Source organism: Rhinolophus hipposideros (assembly GCF_964194185.1).
Source record: "Rhinolophus hipposideros genome assembly, chromosome: 5".
NCBI classification, from domain to species: domain Eukaryota; kingdom Metazoa; phylum Chordata; class Mammalia; order Chiroptera; family Rhinolophidae; genus Rhinolophus; species Rhinolophus hipposideros.
Genome location: NC_138051.1, coordinates 64,072,325 through 64,091,513, shown reverse-complemented (window position 1 = coordinate 64,091,513; position 19,189 = coordinate 64,072,325). Strand labels below are relative to the sequence as shown.

Here is a 19,189-nt window from a genome sequence, read left to right as displayed (position 1 = left end):
CACACACACACACACACACACACACACACACACAGCACTCCGTTAAAAAAAAGTGCAACACTTATAAATTAAAAGCAAATAAAATTAATGAGTAAAAATGAAGTTAATTCGCATTTTTGGACTAGTACTTCAGGGTCCTCGTAAGCAGAATTTTAAAAAATACTATTTATTTATACTGAGTGCTAAATGAGAATACTGCTTTTGCGGGGAAAAGCTGGTGTTCTGTTCCAGTCTTTCACGTGGAAATTAGAACAGGTGGCTTGTACCTGTTGCTCCTCTAGTAAATTTCTGCCATGTGAAAGAAGGCTGGGAGCAGTCTCTGTTGCAATGGGAAAGAATGTGTGTGATGTATCAGTTAAGTTCTCACACTTCACTTCCCTGTGCCACAGGGGCACCTGATGACAGATTCTTGCCTCGATAAACTAGGTTTCATGAATAAAGGTATTGCAAAATGAGGAAGTTTGAAACTGGTCTAACCACCTCTAGTCTCATTTAGAATCTCGTTAGCAACCTTGTGTTTCTCATTTTTGTAAGTGTTTATAAAAGGCTGAAAAATTAAACAATTAGGTAAAACAGAATCTGAATGAGTCAGGCCTTACGCAGGAAAACAGGAAGCAACTTGGCAAAAGTTGGGATAGTGTTTTTGAATACTTAGAAATGTAATCAATATTTTAAAGATAAATCTTAAACATTTACTTACATTCAGTCTGTTAATGTGAGAAGTTCTATAGCTCAAAGGTCCCTTTTCTACAATAAATAAATGGGAAAGAAAATAAAGTAGTAGTAGCAGGAACTGTTATAAAGTTAGAGAGGTTTAAGAGACAGATGAATCAAGATTTTTCGGTTCTTGCTTAGTGAATAGAGGCCAATGTCTGTTGTATATAACATTCCTGAAATGACAGAGTGATAGGGATGAAGAACTGAGTACTGATGGCCAGGAGCTGAGGCCTGGGTGAGGAGTGAGGGCAACATGAGGGACTCTCGTGGGGATGGGCTGTTCTGTATTTTGAATGTGGTGGTAAAAACACGAACCTACAATAGGATTAAACACACACATGAGTAGAAGTAAAAAGGATTGTGTCGGTGTCAATATTATGGTTTTGGCAGGATTCTACCATTGGGGGAAACTGGGTAAAGGGTACACAGGATCTTTATTGTTTCCTACAAATGCATGTGCATCTCCATTCTCAAAATGAAAAGTTTCAGTAAAAACAGTCTCTGCAGTTACAGTATTTTGCACTTAATAGGGTTAAGTACAAGCAGAGTTTAGATTGAAATACTACAGAGGGAGAATGTAAATTTTTAATGTGCTCTGCAATTAAATAATAAATTTAACAATGAGATTGTTTAATGCTTGTAACAATTCAAGTGCTAATTATGCTACTTTATATACAGGAATGTTACCTGGAAAAGTAAAGAAATCATTTTCTTCCTATTCCTTTGTTATTGCATAAAAATCTTTTCTCCAATATTTTTACAAAGGCTTGGGCTACTAAGGCCAAAGGAGGAATGGCAAGTGATGGAGCTGAAGCAAAGAAGCGAAAATGTGTGGTTGATGAAAGTCATGAAACTGAAGACCAGAAAGAAAAAGCAACGGAGAATCTGAACTTGCCTAAAAAGCATAAACCTTTAGATCTTTCTACGAACCAGAAACTGTCAGCTTTTGCATTTAAGCAGGAATAGAATAAGGAAGTGACCTTAGGAAAATAATGGATTTTTTTCACTCGTCTTTGATGAATCTGGACTTTAAAAATATATATATATGTATTTAGGAAACGCTACATATTTTTAGGAGTTTAAAAACAATTGTCTTTATAAGACAAGGTAGTAATTCTACTGGTGTTGGTAGCAGGGAATGTGTTAAAACACTCATTTCTGCAGATTGCTCCGCCCGCACGTGGAGGGGCCGCCCGTTCAGAAGCACTGTCACGGTGGTCTCTGACTTGAAGCCACTAGCATGTCCCAATGGAAGGCAGTTTGATTTTATTTCTTACTTGCAAAATAATCCAAGCCAAGCAAGGTCTTAAAACCTCTGAGCATCGAAGTCCCTTGTACGGATTTTCTCTTTTGGTTTATGTCTTGTACTGGGAAGTCCTACAGTAGTTTTCTTCTCACGTGCTTCCATAGGTTGCTCTCTGTGTCTATACTGGACCTAGGGGGCCATGGTTTTTAACATGGGCCCTAAACATGTACATAGTTTTGTAGATGAGACTTTTGTTTGTTTTGGAAATTTCTTTATATATGACTTTCAATCTTCTATATAGCCTACTTTTTAAAAAATAAACTTTCACATTTTCATATTTTGCTTGATATGGCTTTAATATTGCATTTCCATGAAATGGAAATGTTTCTAGAAAATATATTTTATATTTCTATCCATAATTTCCTCCACCATCCCCGTCGTGCTATACATTATACACACAGAGGCGAAGAACTGAAGATAGTGTTTTGATAGTATTGCAGCCCAGGGCATGGTGTGCTCCTGGTAAGGTACTCTGTTATCAGCATCAATAGAAGTTTACTGAGCAAGTTTTTGAAGCTTTGATAGAGAGTAATTAAAGAGTTAGGGAAAATACCTTTCCATTTTGTGTCTTGTCAAGTATGATGACAGTGACATGTAGCACAGCCTCAAGTTTGGTTTATGTGGGCCTGAAATTCTAACCGTGCCCCAGCCTCTGGAGAGTCATTTTGGGGGGAGCCTGTGTGCATTGTTTTAACCTCATAACATTGATGAGAGCGAAGGGGAACGAAAGCTGTCATAGTAAAGCAGGTAAGTTAGAAGCCTTTCGTATCCCAAGTGTGGCTTCATCCGACTCGGCTGCAATGCAGTATTGATTTGACAGAGCCTCTGCTTCAGTGATGTCTGACTTAAAATGGCTCCGAATGATTTCTGTACTGCAAAATAAAGCCAGACTGCAAATCAGAAAGAAGGAGAGGGAAAAGTGTTTAACTCCTTTTATTTTGAGTAAGCAAGATTAAGTATTTCATACATTTTTGGTTATTATTCTAAGCGGCGCTTAAAACAAATGTAGTCACTTAATGAGGGCAACTTCCAGGGGTGGGGATGGGTGTGATAGTAGTAAAATAAAATCAGGTTAAATTGAGGATAGGTTGGAAGGAACAAAATATGTGGAAAATTTAACTGTATACGAGCCAAAGGATATTTTTTATCTCACGATGATTAAGGTTAAGAAGGAATACCTGTCAGACTTTTTAATTAGTAGCTGGTACTGAGAGACATCATAGCACAGTGGTTAGGAGCACAGGTTTCAAAACCAAACCACTTGGAACTGGAGACCTGTAATACCTACCAGCTGAATAACCTTGGGCAAGTTTTACCTTTGTCCACTCATCCTTAAAATGGGTTTAGTAATAGTATCTACTTCATAGGGTTGTTTGAATGAGATAAAAGCATTTAGTTCCTGGCACATAGTGATGTTTAATGTAAACGTCATCTGCTATTATGCTATTAGCTATTTCACCTTTCTTTGCCATTTAGTTTGATTCTGAGTGAATTAATTTTGATTTCAAGATCCTGAAGTAAAAGTATTTATAATACTTTGGAAAGCATGTTTGTACACATGTATTTTATTTTCTCAACTTGCTTATTGTACATAGTGTATACTACTTAAGGATATAATTCTTAAATGTTCTATTTCAAATCCATGGAACCTGATAATACCATGCAAGGATTTGCAAAAGGCTTTTTTAGTCCCCTCCTTTTATTTGGTTGAAGGAAGGTCTTTGTATTGACTTGGTTTAACTTACAAACAGAACATTAAAACCAAAAAACATTCTCCTTATTCCTTTGCTATATCAGATTTTAAGCCTCTTTAAAAATAATTTTTTTCAGAGAATTGGCGCTTAATGTTAGGAAAATGGAAATGGAAATAAACTAATATGTTAACCACCATCATGAGATCAATAATACTACCTATTTTGAACTTATTATGTACTGTAGAAAGTTTTCATGTGCTAAATTTTATTCTCCAATGGCAAAAACTTCTCAAAGGGGGTTATTTTATAGCTTTACATTTATCAAAAGGCGTCATTATCCAGTTATTCCAGAAAGCAAGTGAGTGCACACTGGATTAGGCCTGCCAGCTGTGAGGACAGAGGTACCCCACAGCCTCTTACCTCAGTCTTATAGCCTGTGCTGCGCCACTGTCACTGACATGGAACACATCCCCTAGACACAAGGATGAGAGAGACCCATCCATGAAGAAAGCATCTTAATCATTCACTGGTTGTCTTATAGGCGCGTTTTGTTTTCCAGCTGTTTTATTATAGAAATATATCATTTTTCCCCAAGTTTTTTTTTTTTGAAAATTTTCAAACCTACAGAAAATTTCAAATAGTACAGTGAATACACATATACCCTTTACCTAGACTGACTTGTTGACATTTTGTCATATATACTTTACAAACGTGGTTTTTCCTGAATCATTTGAAATATGCATCATGGCACTTCTCCCCTCAGTGCTGCATGTATCCCCTAAGAACGAAGATGTTTTTTGACATAAGTACAACATCATTATTATACCAAAGAAATTTAACACAAGAATATTATTGCCTAACATATTTCATATTAAAATTTCTCCCAAAGTGCCCTTTAGCCTTTCCCACCACACCCAGTGTAGGATCAATCAAGATTCCTGTATTGCACTTAATTATTAGAAGTATATACTTTTTCATACGGGAAAGAATGAGGGAGAGCATCACCCCAATCCTAATACCCAGATACAACCACTGTTGACATTTGGGTGTATGTCAGTAGGTTTTTTTCTGTGCATGTGTTCTTTTTTTTCCCCACACAAAAAAGTGCGGTCCAAATTCATACGCCATAGAGATGTTTAAAAAAGAAGAAAACAAGTCAAGCCTAAAATTTAAAGTGCAACCTTAAGCTGGTAGTGATCCTGTGGCTGATAGCAATTCCTACCTACTCTGTAACTGTCGTTAAGGGCAAAAAACTGATGGAATGGAAACTAAACATAATGGATCAGAAAGCCAAAAGTTCGTTCTTTGACAGACTAATAAGTTAGAAAACTATCTGGCAAGATTAGTTATAACAAAAAGCAAAACACAAATAAGTGATATTAGGAATGCAGAGGAATTTATTAACTACAAATGGTACAGATTTTTAAAAGATGAGCTTATGGTAATCAGTTTTATGTGTCAGCGGGCTAGACTACAGTTGCCAGTTATTTGTTCAAACACTAACCTATGTGTTGTTGTGAAGGTATTTTACAGATTGTATTCAAATCCATAATCAGTTGACTTTAAGTGAGATTATCCTAGATAATATGTGTGGGCCTGCTTCAATCAATTAATAGCGCTTAAGAGCAGAACAAGGTTCTGTGAGGGAGAAGAAATGACACCTGTAGAAACCAGCTTCAGCTCATGCCTGAGATTCCCAGCCTGCCCTTCCTGAAGGTCTACCCTGTGGATTTAGGGTTTTAGACTTGCCTCCCAGCCTCCACAATTGTGAGTCAAGAGATTTATTGCAATAAATCTTTTAATATATATCTCCTCCTGGTTCTGTTTCTTTGGTTGAACCCTGACTAATTCAAGACTATTTTAAATAACTTTATGACAATAAATTTTGACGATATGAACAAGTACCTACAAAAGCAGAGCTTATTAAAACTGACTCAAAACATCAAAAAGACAAATACTTAGGAATATATTTAACAAATAAGTGTAAAACTTATACTTTGAACTACTAAACGTCAAAAGACATAAAAGACCGAAACAAATGCAGACATCCTGTGTTTGTGGACCAGAAGACTTAATATTGTGAAGATGGCAATCCTCCCCAAACTGACCTACAGATTTAGTGTGATCCTTATCAAAACCCAAGTTGGCTTTGCAGAAAATGACAGCTGATCCTAAAATTCATATGGAAATTTAAGGGACCCAGAATAGCCAAAGCAGTCTTGAAAAAGAACAAGTTGGAGGATTCACACTTCCCAATTTCAGAACTTACTATGAAGCCATAATAATCACCACTTTGTGGTACTGGCATGAGAATACACCTATAGTTCAATGGAATGGAACTGAGAGTCCAGAAATAAACACATTTACAGTCAACTGATTTTTGACAAGGTTGCAAGGGCAATTCAATGGAGAAAGGATAGTCTTTTCTGTGCATGGTGCTGGGACAACTAGATACATGCAAAAGGATGAAGTTGGACCTCTATCACATAAAAAATCCCAAGTTTTCCATATCAAGACCTAAATGTAAGAGCTAAAACTATAATGCTCTTAGAAGACAACAGGCATAAATCTTTGTGACCTTGGATTAAGCAGTGGTTTCTTACAGATAATACCAGAAAAACAAGCAACAACAAAAAAATAGAGAAAGCCAATATCATCAAAATTAAAAATTTTGTGCTTCAAAAAATACTGTTATGGAAAAAAGAAAACACAAGCCAAAAAACAGGAAAAATTTTTGCAAATCATTTAGAATATATAAACAACTCTTACAACACAATAGTAAAAGAACAAATAACCCAATTTAATAATGGGCAGATGAATAGGCATTTCTCCACGATATACAAATGGCCAATAACATGAAAAGGTGCTCAATATCTTTAGCCATCAGGAAAATGTAAATGAAAACTATGAGATACACTTTATACCCACTGGGATGGCTGTGATGGAAAGGATGGACAGTAATAAATGTTGGTAAGGATGTGGAGAAATTAGAACCCTCAGACTTTGCTGGGGGGAATGTAAACATGGTTTGACAAATGTTAAACAGTTACGTGACCCAATATTTCCACAACTAGGTATAAACCCAATAGTAATGAAAACATGTCCACACAGAAACTTGTACAGGACTGTTCAGTGCATTATTTATAATAGTGAAAAAGTAAAAACAACCCGAATATTAAAATGATGAATGGATAAAGTGGTCTATGCATACAATGGAATATTATTTGGCAATAAAAAGAAATGAAGTATTGATACATGTTACAATATGGATGAACCATGAAAACATGCTAAGTGAAAGAAGCCAGTCACAAAAGACTGTATATTATATGATTCCGTTTATGTGAAACGTCCAGAATAGGCACACATAGAGACAGAAAGTAGTTTGGTGGTCGCCTAGGGCTAGAGTTTGAAAGGAAAGGGTGAATGACTGCTAATGGGTACAGGGTTTCTTCTTGGAATGATGAAAATATTCTGGAATTAGGGGTGGAGGTTGTACAGCTCTGAATATACTAAAAACCACTGAATTGTACTCTTAAGTGGGTGAGTGTATGGTCTGAATTACGTCTTTCTAAAGTGGTTATAAAACTGAAAATAGAAATAGAAAATCTGAATAGTCTATAATCAATTTAAACAATTAGTCTACATTTAAAATTCTCAAAAAGAACACCAGGATAGATGAATTTAGAGTTAAGTTCTATCAACAGTCAAATAAAAATTCCAATTTGATTTACATTATTGAGTATAACAGCTGTCATAATCTTGATATCAAAACCTTATAGAGTTAATTCAAGAAGGAAAATTTAAAGCAGTCTCACTCATGAACATAGATGAAAATCAAGTAATATTTTAGTAGGCCAGATCTAACGTTGTATAAAAAAAGGTACTTTTTTTACCCCATTTAGTTACCCCATTGACTCAATCCAGTGAGTACAACTTTAGAAAGTCAGTTAATGCTGACTAAAGGACAAAATTAAAGTGTTGCATAAAAGCATGTATTTTGTTCAAAGGGATTTGTGCCACTCTATTTTTTTCTATCACTTTATGGAATTGACTTCATCGCTGAACAATGTCACCCAGGGGCTCATAAACACGCAAGTATTTCTATGGGGAGAATGATATAAAGTTACACTACTGCAAAATTTGTTAAAAGGGAATAATGCTGTTCTTTTCATTGTAAATTATATTTCCTTTACTAGATCTTTGTCTTCTGTTTTCTCCTGGTATGGTTTTCTGTTGCAATGTATGTGTCTCTTGTAATCGTGGATGCTTGATCTTACTGAGAGGTGCAGGTTTTTGAGGGCAGGAGCCTGCTGGTGGGGTGATTGGCCTAATCGATACACTACAAGCTTTGGAGCTTGATAGGCTCGGGGTTTATATCCTGCCTCTACCACTGGAGCTGTGGCTCTGGGAACCACTTAACCTCTCGATTTTCTGTTCCCTATGGCCCTTGTAATAAAGATAACAGTAATTTTTTGCTCAGGCCCCCTTCTCAGAGAACCTCAGAGATCCTCATCTCCAGGATAGCCACATATCCCGTGCCATCACTTCCCCAGACTGCAGCTACACTAAAAGTGCACAACTGACCCCAACATTCGGGGGTCCAATCTCCCAGAAATTTGGAATTGGACACAGAAGCAGAATCAGTTAATCTGAGGAACTGAGGCACATAGGCATGTAGAGGGGAGTGCCATGGCCGGAGCAGGGGAAAGCTGAAGTTGTGGGGGAGCAGAGAAGCGATCAAGCAGAGGAAGCCCATCTAGGGAAAGTGGAGAAGTAGGGAAAAAATTAAAAACAAACAGAAAAATTGTCACATCAACATTATCTCCACTGCTTTTGTGGCTCTGATAACAAAAACTCTAGAAAAAGGATGAAGAGCCGGCACCCTAATTCTTAAAGAATGGTGTAGAGCAGATGAATGGCAAATAAAATGTTTTGCCCAAGATTTGGAACCTGGCCCCACAGAGTCTTCCTCTGGAGACAGCTGGATTGGAATTGATATCGATGGTTTTGCTAAAGAGGGAGGAGTATTAATGTGGCTTATTGAGATAGAGACTTTTCATGCCATCATTTCTCCCCCAAATTAAATATAGCAGCTGATTAAAAATAGTAGCCGGGTATGTCAACTGTAATTTTTAAAAAACTAGTAGCTGGGTATATCTAGAATATATAAAGAACTCTTAAGCTCAGCATTAAAAATAAAAAAATCCAATTAGAAAATGAGCAAAAGACACAGACATTTCACGAAGGCTATACAGATGGCAGATGGACACATGACAAGATGTTCAGTATCATTTGCCATTAGAGAAATGCAAATTAAACTATAATATCACTACACATCTATCAGAATAGCTAAAATGAAAAATAGTGATAACACCAAATGCAAATAATGAGGAGGATGAATTGCTGGTGGAAATGTAAAACGGTACAGTCACTCTAGAAAACAGTTTGGCAGTTTTTTTCAAAAACTGAAATTGACTTTGTATAGGACCGTCAATTGCCCTCTTAGACACGTATCCCAGAAAAATGAAAACTTATTTTCACATAGGAACTTGTACATGACTGTTCATGGCAGCTTTATTCTTAATAGCTTCGAATGGGAAACTACCCAAATGTCCCTCAATAGCTAAATGGTTAAACTGATCCATTTATACCATGGTGTACTATTCAGCAATAAAAAAGGAACAAATTATTGATAATGCAACAATTTGTATTAACCTCAAGGAACTTACACTGTGTGAAAAAAGCCAGTCTCAAAAGGATATTTTGATTCCATTCCACTGCATGATTCCATTTATATAACATTAATGAAATAATATAGAGATGGGGAACAGGTTAGTGGTTGGCAGAGTTAGAGATGGGGAGGGGAGTGAGACGACTAGAGAGGGGTGAGAAGGGCAAGTCTTGTGGTGATGGTACAGTTGGTTGTGGTGGTTTCACAAGGTTTTCCAAGTGATAAAATTGCATAGAGCTATCTATACACACACTAACATGCACAAATAAGTCTGTACTGTTAAAATCTGAATAAGTTGTATGGATTGGATTGTTTCCATGTCAATTTGTTGGTTTTGATATTCTACTACCATTGAGTAAGGTGTTAACACTGGGGAAAGCTGGGGCGGGGGGGGGAAATCGGATATCCTACAACTGGCAAGGAAAAACTCTAATGTGGCATTTGTAGCGAATGGGAGAGAATTTTTATTCCTGACTCCCAACAGGGTTATAAACTCAAGAGCAGACCTGGTTTTTTTTGTGTGCGTATCTTCAGAGCCTGGCACAGCGCCTCTCCTAAAGAAGAGAATCAATATGTTTCTCTTGTTGACACTGATAAAGGATTCTGAGCCCACAGCTGGGTCATCTGAGTGACCTCTGTCAATATACTGAGAAAATATTCATCAGCATTTTGCAGTTATTTTATGATGAATTGCCAAAAGAATAAAAGGATAGTAAGAAAAAACATTATTGTAAATGCTAACAAGAATTTAAACACAGCAAACCTTTGTTTTAAATAAACATTGGTGGATTAAACATAGCAAACCTTCGTTTCAAATAAATGTTGGTGCACAAACAATAAAAAAATGATTAAAGAATACCATAATACATCCTTTTAGCAAAACAAGACGGACAAGTTTCTTGTCACAAGATATTGGGTGATGCTGTGCTTCCTATTGAATGACCAACTGGATGAAAAACGCCAAATTTCCTTTTTGTCCTTAGAAATGTAGAGATCATTTACTGATTGTTGAGTCTGAGAAAATTCATCTACAATATCTGAAAACTTGTAATCTGAGATTTCGTTTACAATATGATAAAAGAATTCCTTAAATGGTGTAATGGCAAAACATGAAGTAGAAAAAATAAGATCAATAAGCTTCCATAATACATCTTAGATTTATAAACGTGTCAATGGACCCATAAGTTAATCATCAAGATAGAATGAATTTTATTCTACTTTTTAAATTAAATTTTCTCTGGAAGACCTCTAAGAAAGAATGAGTCACGAAATATTACTCCTTACAAATAGTTAGAACTGCTTCAAAAAGAATAAAAAACTGGTATCAGGTCCAGTGGAGCCTGATGGGGCTACATCACAAGTGACTAACGATATGAGAGCATTTGTGACAACGATATAGGAGCATTTGTGACAACATGGATGGATCTTGAGAATAAAATGCTAAGTGAAATAAGTCAGACAGAAAAAGCAGAGAACCCTATGATTTCACTGATATGTGGTATATAAACCAAAAAGAACAAGACAAACAAATGAGAAACAAAAACTCATAGACACAGACAATAATTTAGTGGTTACCAGAGGGTAAGGGGGTGGGGGGTGGGTGATGAGGGTAAAGGGGATCAAATATATGGTGATGGAAGGAGAACTGACTCTGGGTGGTGAACACACAATGGGATTTATAGACGATGTAATACAGAATTGTACACCTGAAATCTATGTAAATTTACTAACAATTGTCACCCCAATATAATTTAAAAAAAAATAAAAAAAATAAAATTAAATGCTCCTGGGAAAGGCAAAAAAAACCAAACAAAAAACTGGTATCAGGTCCAGTGGAGCCTGATGGGGCTGATGAGTGATTGCTAATTAGTTTGGAATAACAAGGTTACGGAGACAGACACTGTTGGTTGCCCGCCTAACAGCCATTCCCCTCTTTTTATTTAGTTTAATGGAACCCTTATTTTTTATTTTTTATTTTGTTAAGGGCAACATGGTATGTAATTGACGTAAGCCATTCTTCTTTGCCAGCCCTTGATCTACGGGTGGATGTGTTCTAACCAACGAAACAGGAGACATTTCTTTGGGTGGGGCGGGCTTCCTAGAAAGTTTTTCTTGCTGATAAAGACAAGTGAGCGGAGGAGGTGATTTTGACCTCCCTTTCCCTGCTGTGTTTCACACTTCGTGCTGTGAGCTACAACAGCCGTCTGTGTCTGCGAGTGCATACACTGGTGCTGAGGATGACTGACGAGAAAGTTGAAGAGCCTGGGTCCTTGATGACATTACGGAGTCCCCGAGCCAAGCGTACAATGCCACCACCAGACTTGAGGGTAAGTGAAACAAACCATAAGTGACGTCATTGTTTCAGCCGATGGTTCTCAACCTTGGCTGCGCGTGAGAATCACTCTCAGTGCCTAGGCCACACCCCAGTCACCAGGCAGGAGCCAGGTTTCCCAGGCGATTTCAGTGTGCAGCCAATTTTCAGAACCACCAACCAGTTCATGACACTTTTAGTTGGATATTCAGTTTCTGGCAGAAAAAAAAAAAATTATGTGATACAGTTTCTGATTGAAAACGTGTTTATTTTCAGCCAGATAAAACTCATCTCCAAAATGGTGAAGAGATCAGAAGCAGTTTGTTTTCTCATCAGCTTTGGTTCACCCATCTGTAAAACATTCATAACATTGCAGTTAATTTCCACAAATACTTGGATGACTGTCTGGGACAAATGTACAGTAGCAGTTGCGATGCTAAAAATCAAAATATGCCCAGAACAACAAAGAAACAGTTTTGCATGTCTCTGTTAAGCTGTTCCATTCCCTTTGTCTTTATCGTGTGGCGTTTCAGAACAAGGCACCCCAAGATGTATCTCAGTTGTGTGTGGAGTATTTTGAGCCAAAGGTAACCAAGAACCTGCAGACTCAAGAGAAACTTCTGCCTCCCCCTTAACGACCTAGAGAAATTTGAATTGGAGACTTTCCTCATAATAATGTATTATTACAAATAACCTATCTATATGGTAGCGCAAACTACTAATAACTGAACATGTGTTCTCCCTGCAGTTACCTTCTGACTCCAAGGAGTCTTACCTCATCCCTAGCTCAGAATGTCATATATCCCTTATTTTCTCTTTCTGTCTTTGAACCTCTCATGTATGTGGCGTCTCTGACTCACGTTCCCCATACATATGTATGTGATTAAATTTGGTCGTTTTCTCTTGCTAACCTGTCTTATGTTTATTTGATTATTAGACCAGCTAAGAGAACCTTGAAGGTAAAGGAAAGTTTCTCCACCCCCGACCCCCACAATTGCACTTTCTAATTTGCTTTTTTAATGCTGGTACTTCTGACAGAATGGTGGCTGCCTGTCTTACAGGTAGCAGCATCTCTGAATTTCCCAGGTATAAACTAATCAACCCCAGGGCATTAAGAGACTCCCACATGAAGAATTGTTCCATCAAGATCATAAACATCTGTTACGTCCCCCCCACATCTGTGCTGTTACTGAGAGGATAGCTGTAAAACATAAAGAAGCTAACAAAATAAAAAGAGGGCATGGCAAAATTTTCTAAGGGTTCCAAGACCTGTGTCTGAAAGCTTGTCAAATTGCTGAATTACTGACCACACAATTTTTTTCCCTTGTCTTCTAGAGATCCTATTAAACAATGGAAAAGAAATGAAAATAAAAACTAAATAAATTTACAGAATTGATAATGAAGTGAAAGGCGTGGGGGACATCCATGTGTGAGAGAATTTAATAAATTTAGAAGACCACAAGAAAAAGATGCCCAATGAAGCAAGGCAGGGAAACGGTAGTTTAGACCAGTTCTTTTCTTTATTGGCCTATGAATCACCAGGAAATCTCATTAAACTGCAGAGTATGATTCAACAGGTCTAGGGTGGTCGTGGGGTTCTGCATCTCCAATAAGCTCCCAGGTGATGCCCCTGGGGCTGTGCTGATCTGGACCACACACTGAGTAAGGAGCATATAACCACCCTCAAGGGAGCACATGAGCTTGTTTCCTATCCTGTACCTTGCTTTCTCCCCACTCCCTTCATGTAATCTTCCTTATATTCCCTCCTTAATTCCAAATGCATAAGAATCTGCAAAAAAGAAAGAAAGGAAAAGAAACTGCAAAACTGTCATTCTCTGAAGCATCTGAGATCTTCCTTCCCAGCAATCGTCAGTTTGGGTTCAAATAAACTCTTACAGAAACTCTCTACAGGTTTGGATGTTTCTTTCCTCAACAGTACATAGGAAAACTGTTAAAAAGAAGTACAGCAAATTGACAACATTGTGGTGAGATGATGGGAGGTTTTAATCGTAGCAAAAATAATTGTCACTATTTTAAAAATAAAAACTATACCATTATTTAAAAAATGTGCTTAGCAACCCAAAAACCGACTTAATGACTATCAGAGTAAATGTCTTGCCTGCGGGATTCAAACAACAAATTTTTAAAAATAATCAGACTTGGAAGGATAAAGGAAATTTAAAGTGAGGAATATTTACACCTAAAACATGGAAACTTTGTATAGTGTTTGCTATGGGGTTTCGCAATGACCTGACTGCTGTTTTGCCTTAAAGGCACTTGCCCGCCTGCTCCCAGTGGAAAGAAAAGAAAATGTCAAACCCTTGTGCAGGAAAAATCAGATTATTTCCTGGGTCTCTCCTGATCATCAATAATAGTCGTTGAGGATTCACTGAGGGATTACTCCTTTTCCTTTGGGTCAGAAAACCCTGGGAATAAATCTTTTCTGCTCTGTTTGCACAAAAGTGTCCACCCAACTGCCTTCAAAGAGACTGTGATGGCTTCAGCTGATGGCTCTTTGCTCAGTATAGTAAAATCCCAAGAGAAAAACGGTGTATAAACATAACATTTGGTTATTTCCCTTAAGCAAGCATAATCTTAATATTTATGGAATGTTGCAAGGAGCCACTTGAGGCAGGAGTCAGGTGACCATAAATGACAGAGGAAATTCACCTGAATTGGTTCAAGATGTGTGTTGCTTGGAAACTATGTCTGGGGGCAAATAATCATATTGATTCCCAGGAAAAGGTGACACTAAGTGAACAGACAGGTGCAGCGACACAAACACCATTTAGTTTTTTCTTTTCCCTTAGAAAGATGAAAGGCTTGCTCTTATTTTGTATTAAAGCTGATGGAAGATTTTGAGGAAATGGAAGGATAGGAACGATTATTTTCTATAATCATCATCATTATTATGGTACACTTATAAGGTCCTTTGCATACATAATTTCTGATTCTCAAGACAGTTTTCCCCTTTTTTGCAAGTGAGGAAATTGCAGCCCAGAGAGGTTATTTCTCCAATGCCACACATTAAAAGGTAGAGTCCGGATTGGAATCCAGGTCTGTTAGATTTCAGCCTGGACTCTTCACCATAGCTGCCAAATGATCATTTTCTTCTGGTCAGAGGGAAATATTAAAATAAGCAATAACAAGAAACTTCTTGTGGGTGGGCCGAGAAGGATGTTGGCCATGATTCTGTTTGAGGGAATAGAATTGGATGTATGTTTGTCAGTGAAAAAATGTTCTGATGTTTTCCTAATACATACTAGGGGAAAACATGCTGGGTCCCCATTAAATTGCAAGTGTGTAGAGGGCACCACCACATCTCTGTTGTGTCCGTGATGCCCACTGCAAAATGGGAGCAAATGGGAATCACTGGGCTTCCAGGGTGGAGCCAGCCAGGTGTCAATTGCTAGCTGTATGTCCTTGGGGGAGTCCCTGAGGCTCTCTGAGCTTCATCTATAAATGAGGATCATGGTACCCAAGTTGCAGAGGGGTTAAAGGAGTCTGAATTTTATTCCACAATCCTGGAGGAAAGAGGCACATTTCTAAAATGCAGCCTGACTTCAACCCCCTATTTGTCAAGGTGTGGCACTCTTTCTTTGGAAAAAGCATTTGTGTATAAATTTAAATTTTAAAAATATTTCCTATGATTCTAAGGCCCTAAATGTTTTTCAATTATTCTGGGCTGAGTTATCTTTCCATTATATAATGTGTCAAAACAAAATAAATGTCACAAAATTCGATAAGTATTAACAGTACAATTTTATTGGAAATCGATTTCTTAATGAGAGTGCTGGTGCCCCACCTTCCTCATTAGTTCATGTAGCTGTGGATGAATATCATTTATTGCTAGACGGAGACAAGATTCAGAATTCTATTCCCATTTTTGATTTGAGAGACATAAGCAATGAATAGATGGGAATAGCAAGAGTTTTGTTTTAACAACTTGAGATTATTTACCTTACCTCCAAGTTATACATGAAAAATTACATAATGATCTATTACAAATTTTCTTAAGCGATCTGTTAACTGACAACATGATTAGATGTTTCTACAGTTTTTATGAAAACAAATAATTGAGAGCAACTTAACTTTCAAAGGTCATTAGAGTTACTTATTCTCTCCACATAGATGCCAGCATGCTGATTTGCCCCTTTGCAGGGTGCCTGGGGCAGTTATAGAGAAACATGGATACCGGAGACACATACTTCCTTTTGTAAAGTCAGAGCAGGGCAGTTGTGAAAGGTGAGATGGGGCAGAGACCTGCCACACAAACATTACTATGAACAAAAGTGCTGGTGGACACTGACAGCATGGAAATCCCACTGGAATTTGGTTTGATGCTGGGGTCTTAAGGCAAGGTGACAGGTAGTAGACAAATAGTGTGTGAAAGAAAGGGTCAAGGTCAGCCTCTGGGCTCCTGGTTGTCAATTCTGGGTCTTCCAGAGCCAACCAGAGGTCAGAAGGGTACTCCGTTCTTTTCCTTCTGAGGCAGGTGCTACATTTCGAAAGAGAAATTGCTAATAACTGGACTTTCCTTTTTTCCTTGGTAGCTGGATGCTGGGTTGGTCTAGCTGAGACTTTAGGGCTATTCACCAGCTGAACAAATTCCTGACATTCTGAAAGTAAAAACCAGTTTCTTCCTCTGTAAAATGGAAATAACAATCCTTATCTCCTACCATTGGACAAATGGATGCAAGAACATCTAGACTTCTCTGCCATACTAGTCAATATAGCAATGAGCAAATGCTCATGACTCACTGTTCTAATAAAAAAGGTTACAATTTTGTTATTTTAAAAAGCATCAAATATAATCATTCCTATAGAGAGCCTGCTTCCATGGGACCATGAGGCCTGAACCCAAGAATCACCTCCTCACAGGTAGAAAAAAGAAATACACAGCATGACAAAGCAGATTTAAACACCCAAATTCATCAGGCAAGGGCACCTTTCACAGAAGGTCCCAAAGGTCGGAGTGAGGATGATGAAGGAACGTGAAGAAAAATACGTCAAAGCAACATTAAAATAAGAGCTACAACACCTGGATTAGTCCTGGCACTGCCACTCACTAGATCTAATTGTGTGATCTTGAACAAGTTGCCTAGTGTATCCATGCTCTCTGCACCTACAAAGTATTATAATAGTTTTCTACCTACAGAACCATTACAATCATAAGCCTTTGTTATCGTGATTGTCTTACGGTTTTGTGTAGGGCTAGCTCTCAGAAAGTTCAACCTAATTATTTAATCTGTAAAGTGTTTACTTTCTTGGAGCAAGGCATAATAATTGGCAGATAAGTAATAATAAAACCAACAAAAGCAGGATGCTTATCTATCTACATTCTGAAGTGAGAGAGGCTAAGATTTTCCCATATAGTTATTGAACAAGTTCTTATTAAATAACTTCTATAAGCCAGCCACCAAGCAAGATACTTGGAATTATTCCTCTCATCTATATGCCTTAAATACAATGTATTCTATAATGCAAAAGGCAAAGAAAATATAAAGGATAATTCTTCTAACCCAGTAAGAAGTCTTAGGGGGGCAGAGCTGTTCTAGAATGATTTAATATCAACAACCCAGGTGCCATCTCTCTTCCTACTCTGCCATCACAATAATTACTAAGGTACAGCAAAGAATAGTGTGACCAAATGCCCTGCCTCGCCAAAACGGGGGCCACTAGCTTTCCAGCCTCCAACTGGTGGACCTTTAAAGCCTTCTGTCCAAACACTTAGTTTCCCATTTTACTTGCGGCTTTCCACTTACAGGTGGCAAATTGTGTATTAGTTAGGAATTGTGTTTGGCTTCTAATGACAGGGACTCAAACACTAGTAGCTCAATTAAGTTGTTTCATTTTTCTCAAATAATGGGAAGCATGGAAGGAGGTGATCCAGGGCTGGATTAGAGGCTTTGCTGTGTCCTCAGGGATTCAGGATCTTATCTTTCTGTTCAGTCATCCTGAGCATGAGCTTGTGGTCTCCTGGGCACAAGATGGCTGACTGATTTCTAGCATGGCCTTCTTGCACTCCTGGCAAGAGAAAGAAGGTGAAGGGCATAAGGCACCTATCAGATGAGCACCTATCTGCACTCTTTTAAAGGTCTTTCCCAGAAGTGCCACGCAGTGATTGAAAACTCATTAGCTAGAACTATGTCACATGAACATTGTAGCCGTAGGGAGCTTGGAAAATACGTTTTAGCCTAGTTCCAGGCACATTACCTCTCTGAAGTAAATTGGAGATTGTTCAGTAAAAAAAGAAAGGGAGGAAGAATATTGGGTAGGCATCTAGCAGTAACTGCCAGAGACCAATGGTCCATCCAGTACAAGGCTTCATCTAGCTATATGGCACCTGTCTGATGAGAGGTCTTGTCTGGCCTCTAAGGCATTATCCTGCGAAGGACCAACCATGGTCTTGAAACATCGGGTCATTACAGACACACATGTATCGTCCTAGACACCTTTTCTGGTAAGAAAGATATTTTTCCATTTATATAGGATTCTTTCTCTGCTTATTTAACAAGTTAGTGGGATTTTAAAATGTATTAAAATTGTTTCAGAATCCATCACTGTCATGCATGATGTTAGGAGATATTTGCCAGAAGCCAAACATTTGAACAGCTTTAACCATGGCATTAGAAAAACTACAATTACATTCAGGAAAGAACTGCTTGATGGGTGACATTAAAATGCAGTTCCCCAGGCAACTGAGAAGGAGATACATTCAAATCACAACAGAGCTTCCATGAAGTGCTAAGATCTTACAGAATTTGCAACACCTTTTATTTATTTTTCATTGACAGTTAAATTATCACTTGAAAGCATCTGCTGACTAGAAAACAAATCCTCTATAGTATTCAGGATAAACTAGACTTCCTCCAGAAACAACTACCTCACTAATTGGAGAGGAGACCAGGGAGAAGGCCTGAGCAGCGGAAATGTGCGGATAGGGTGAACAGCCTTGTCAGACATGACTGTGCTGGAGATGGCTCTCTCTGCAGACGTACGTTGGTCAGTGTCCAGATAACCTTTGTCTCAGCTGACAAAGTGCCATCCCAGTGTTTGATAGTTATCCCAGTTTGATAGCCTTGCTTGTTGAATTGGGCTATTTCCCAATGCCTGGTTGAGAACTCAAAAGTGTGGGCATTTAATAGGAAATGTTGTTCAGCAAAATGCATCACCTGAGATGTAATTCTGTACTTCCCAAATCAGGGGTTGCACAAAGTGCATTAAAAAAACCCCAAAAAACACCAAACTCACAGTATTTACAATGCAGTTCAACCTCACTTAACACAACCCATTACAGATGCTCCTCAATTTATCATGGGGTTACATCTCGATAAACCCATCGTGAGCTGGAAATATCATGAGTCAGAAATGTATTTAATACACCTAACCTACTGAACTTCATAGCCTCCATTAAACTTGCTCAGAAC

At 38.0% G+C, this 19,189-nt stretch overlaps 1 protein-coding gene across 3 annotated transcripts in view; it reads left to right on the top strand.

Annotated features, from left to right (window-relative positions):
• WDHD1 (WD repeat and HMG-box DNA binding protein 1) overlaps positions 1–3,912 on the top strand; it is a 47,558-nt gene extending 43,646 nt beyond the window's left edge. For all 3 annotated transcript variants that reach the window (XM_081048299.1, XM_081048298.1, XM_081048300.1), the window contains one exon: positions 1,483–3,912. In XM_081048299.1, the coding sequence (XP_080904425.1) occupies positions 1,483–1,683 (201 nt within the window). In that variant the 3' untranslated portion in view covers positions 1,684–3,912. The remainder of the gene's footprint in view (positions 1–1,482) is intronic.
• Positions 3,913–19,189: the final 15,277 nt, after the last annotated feature.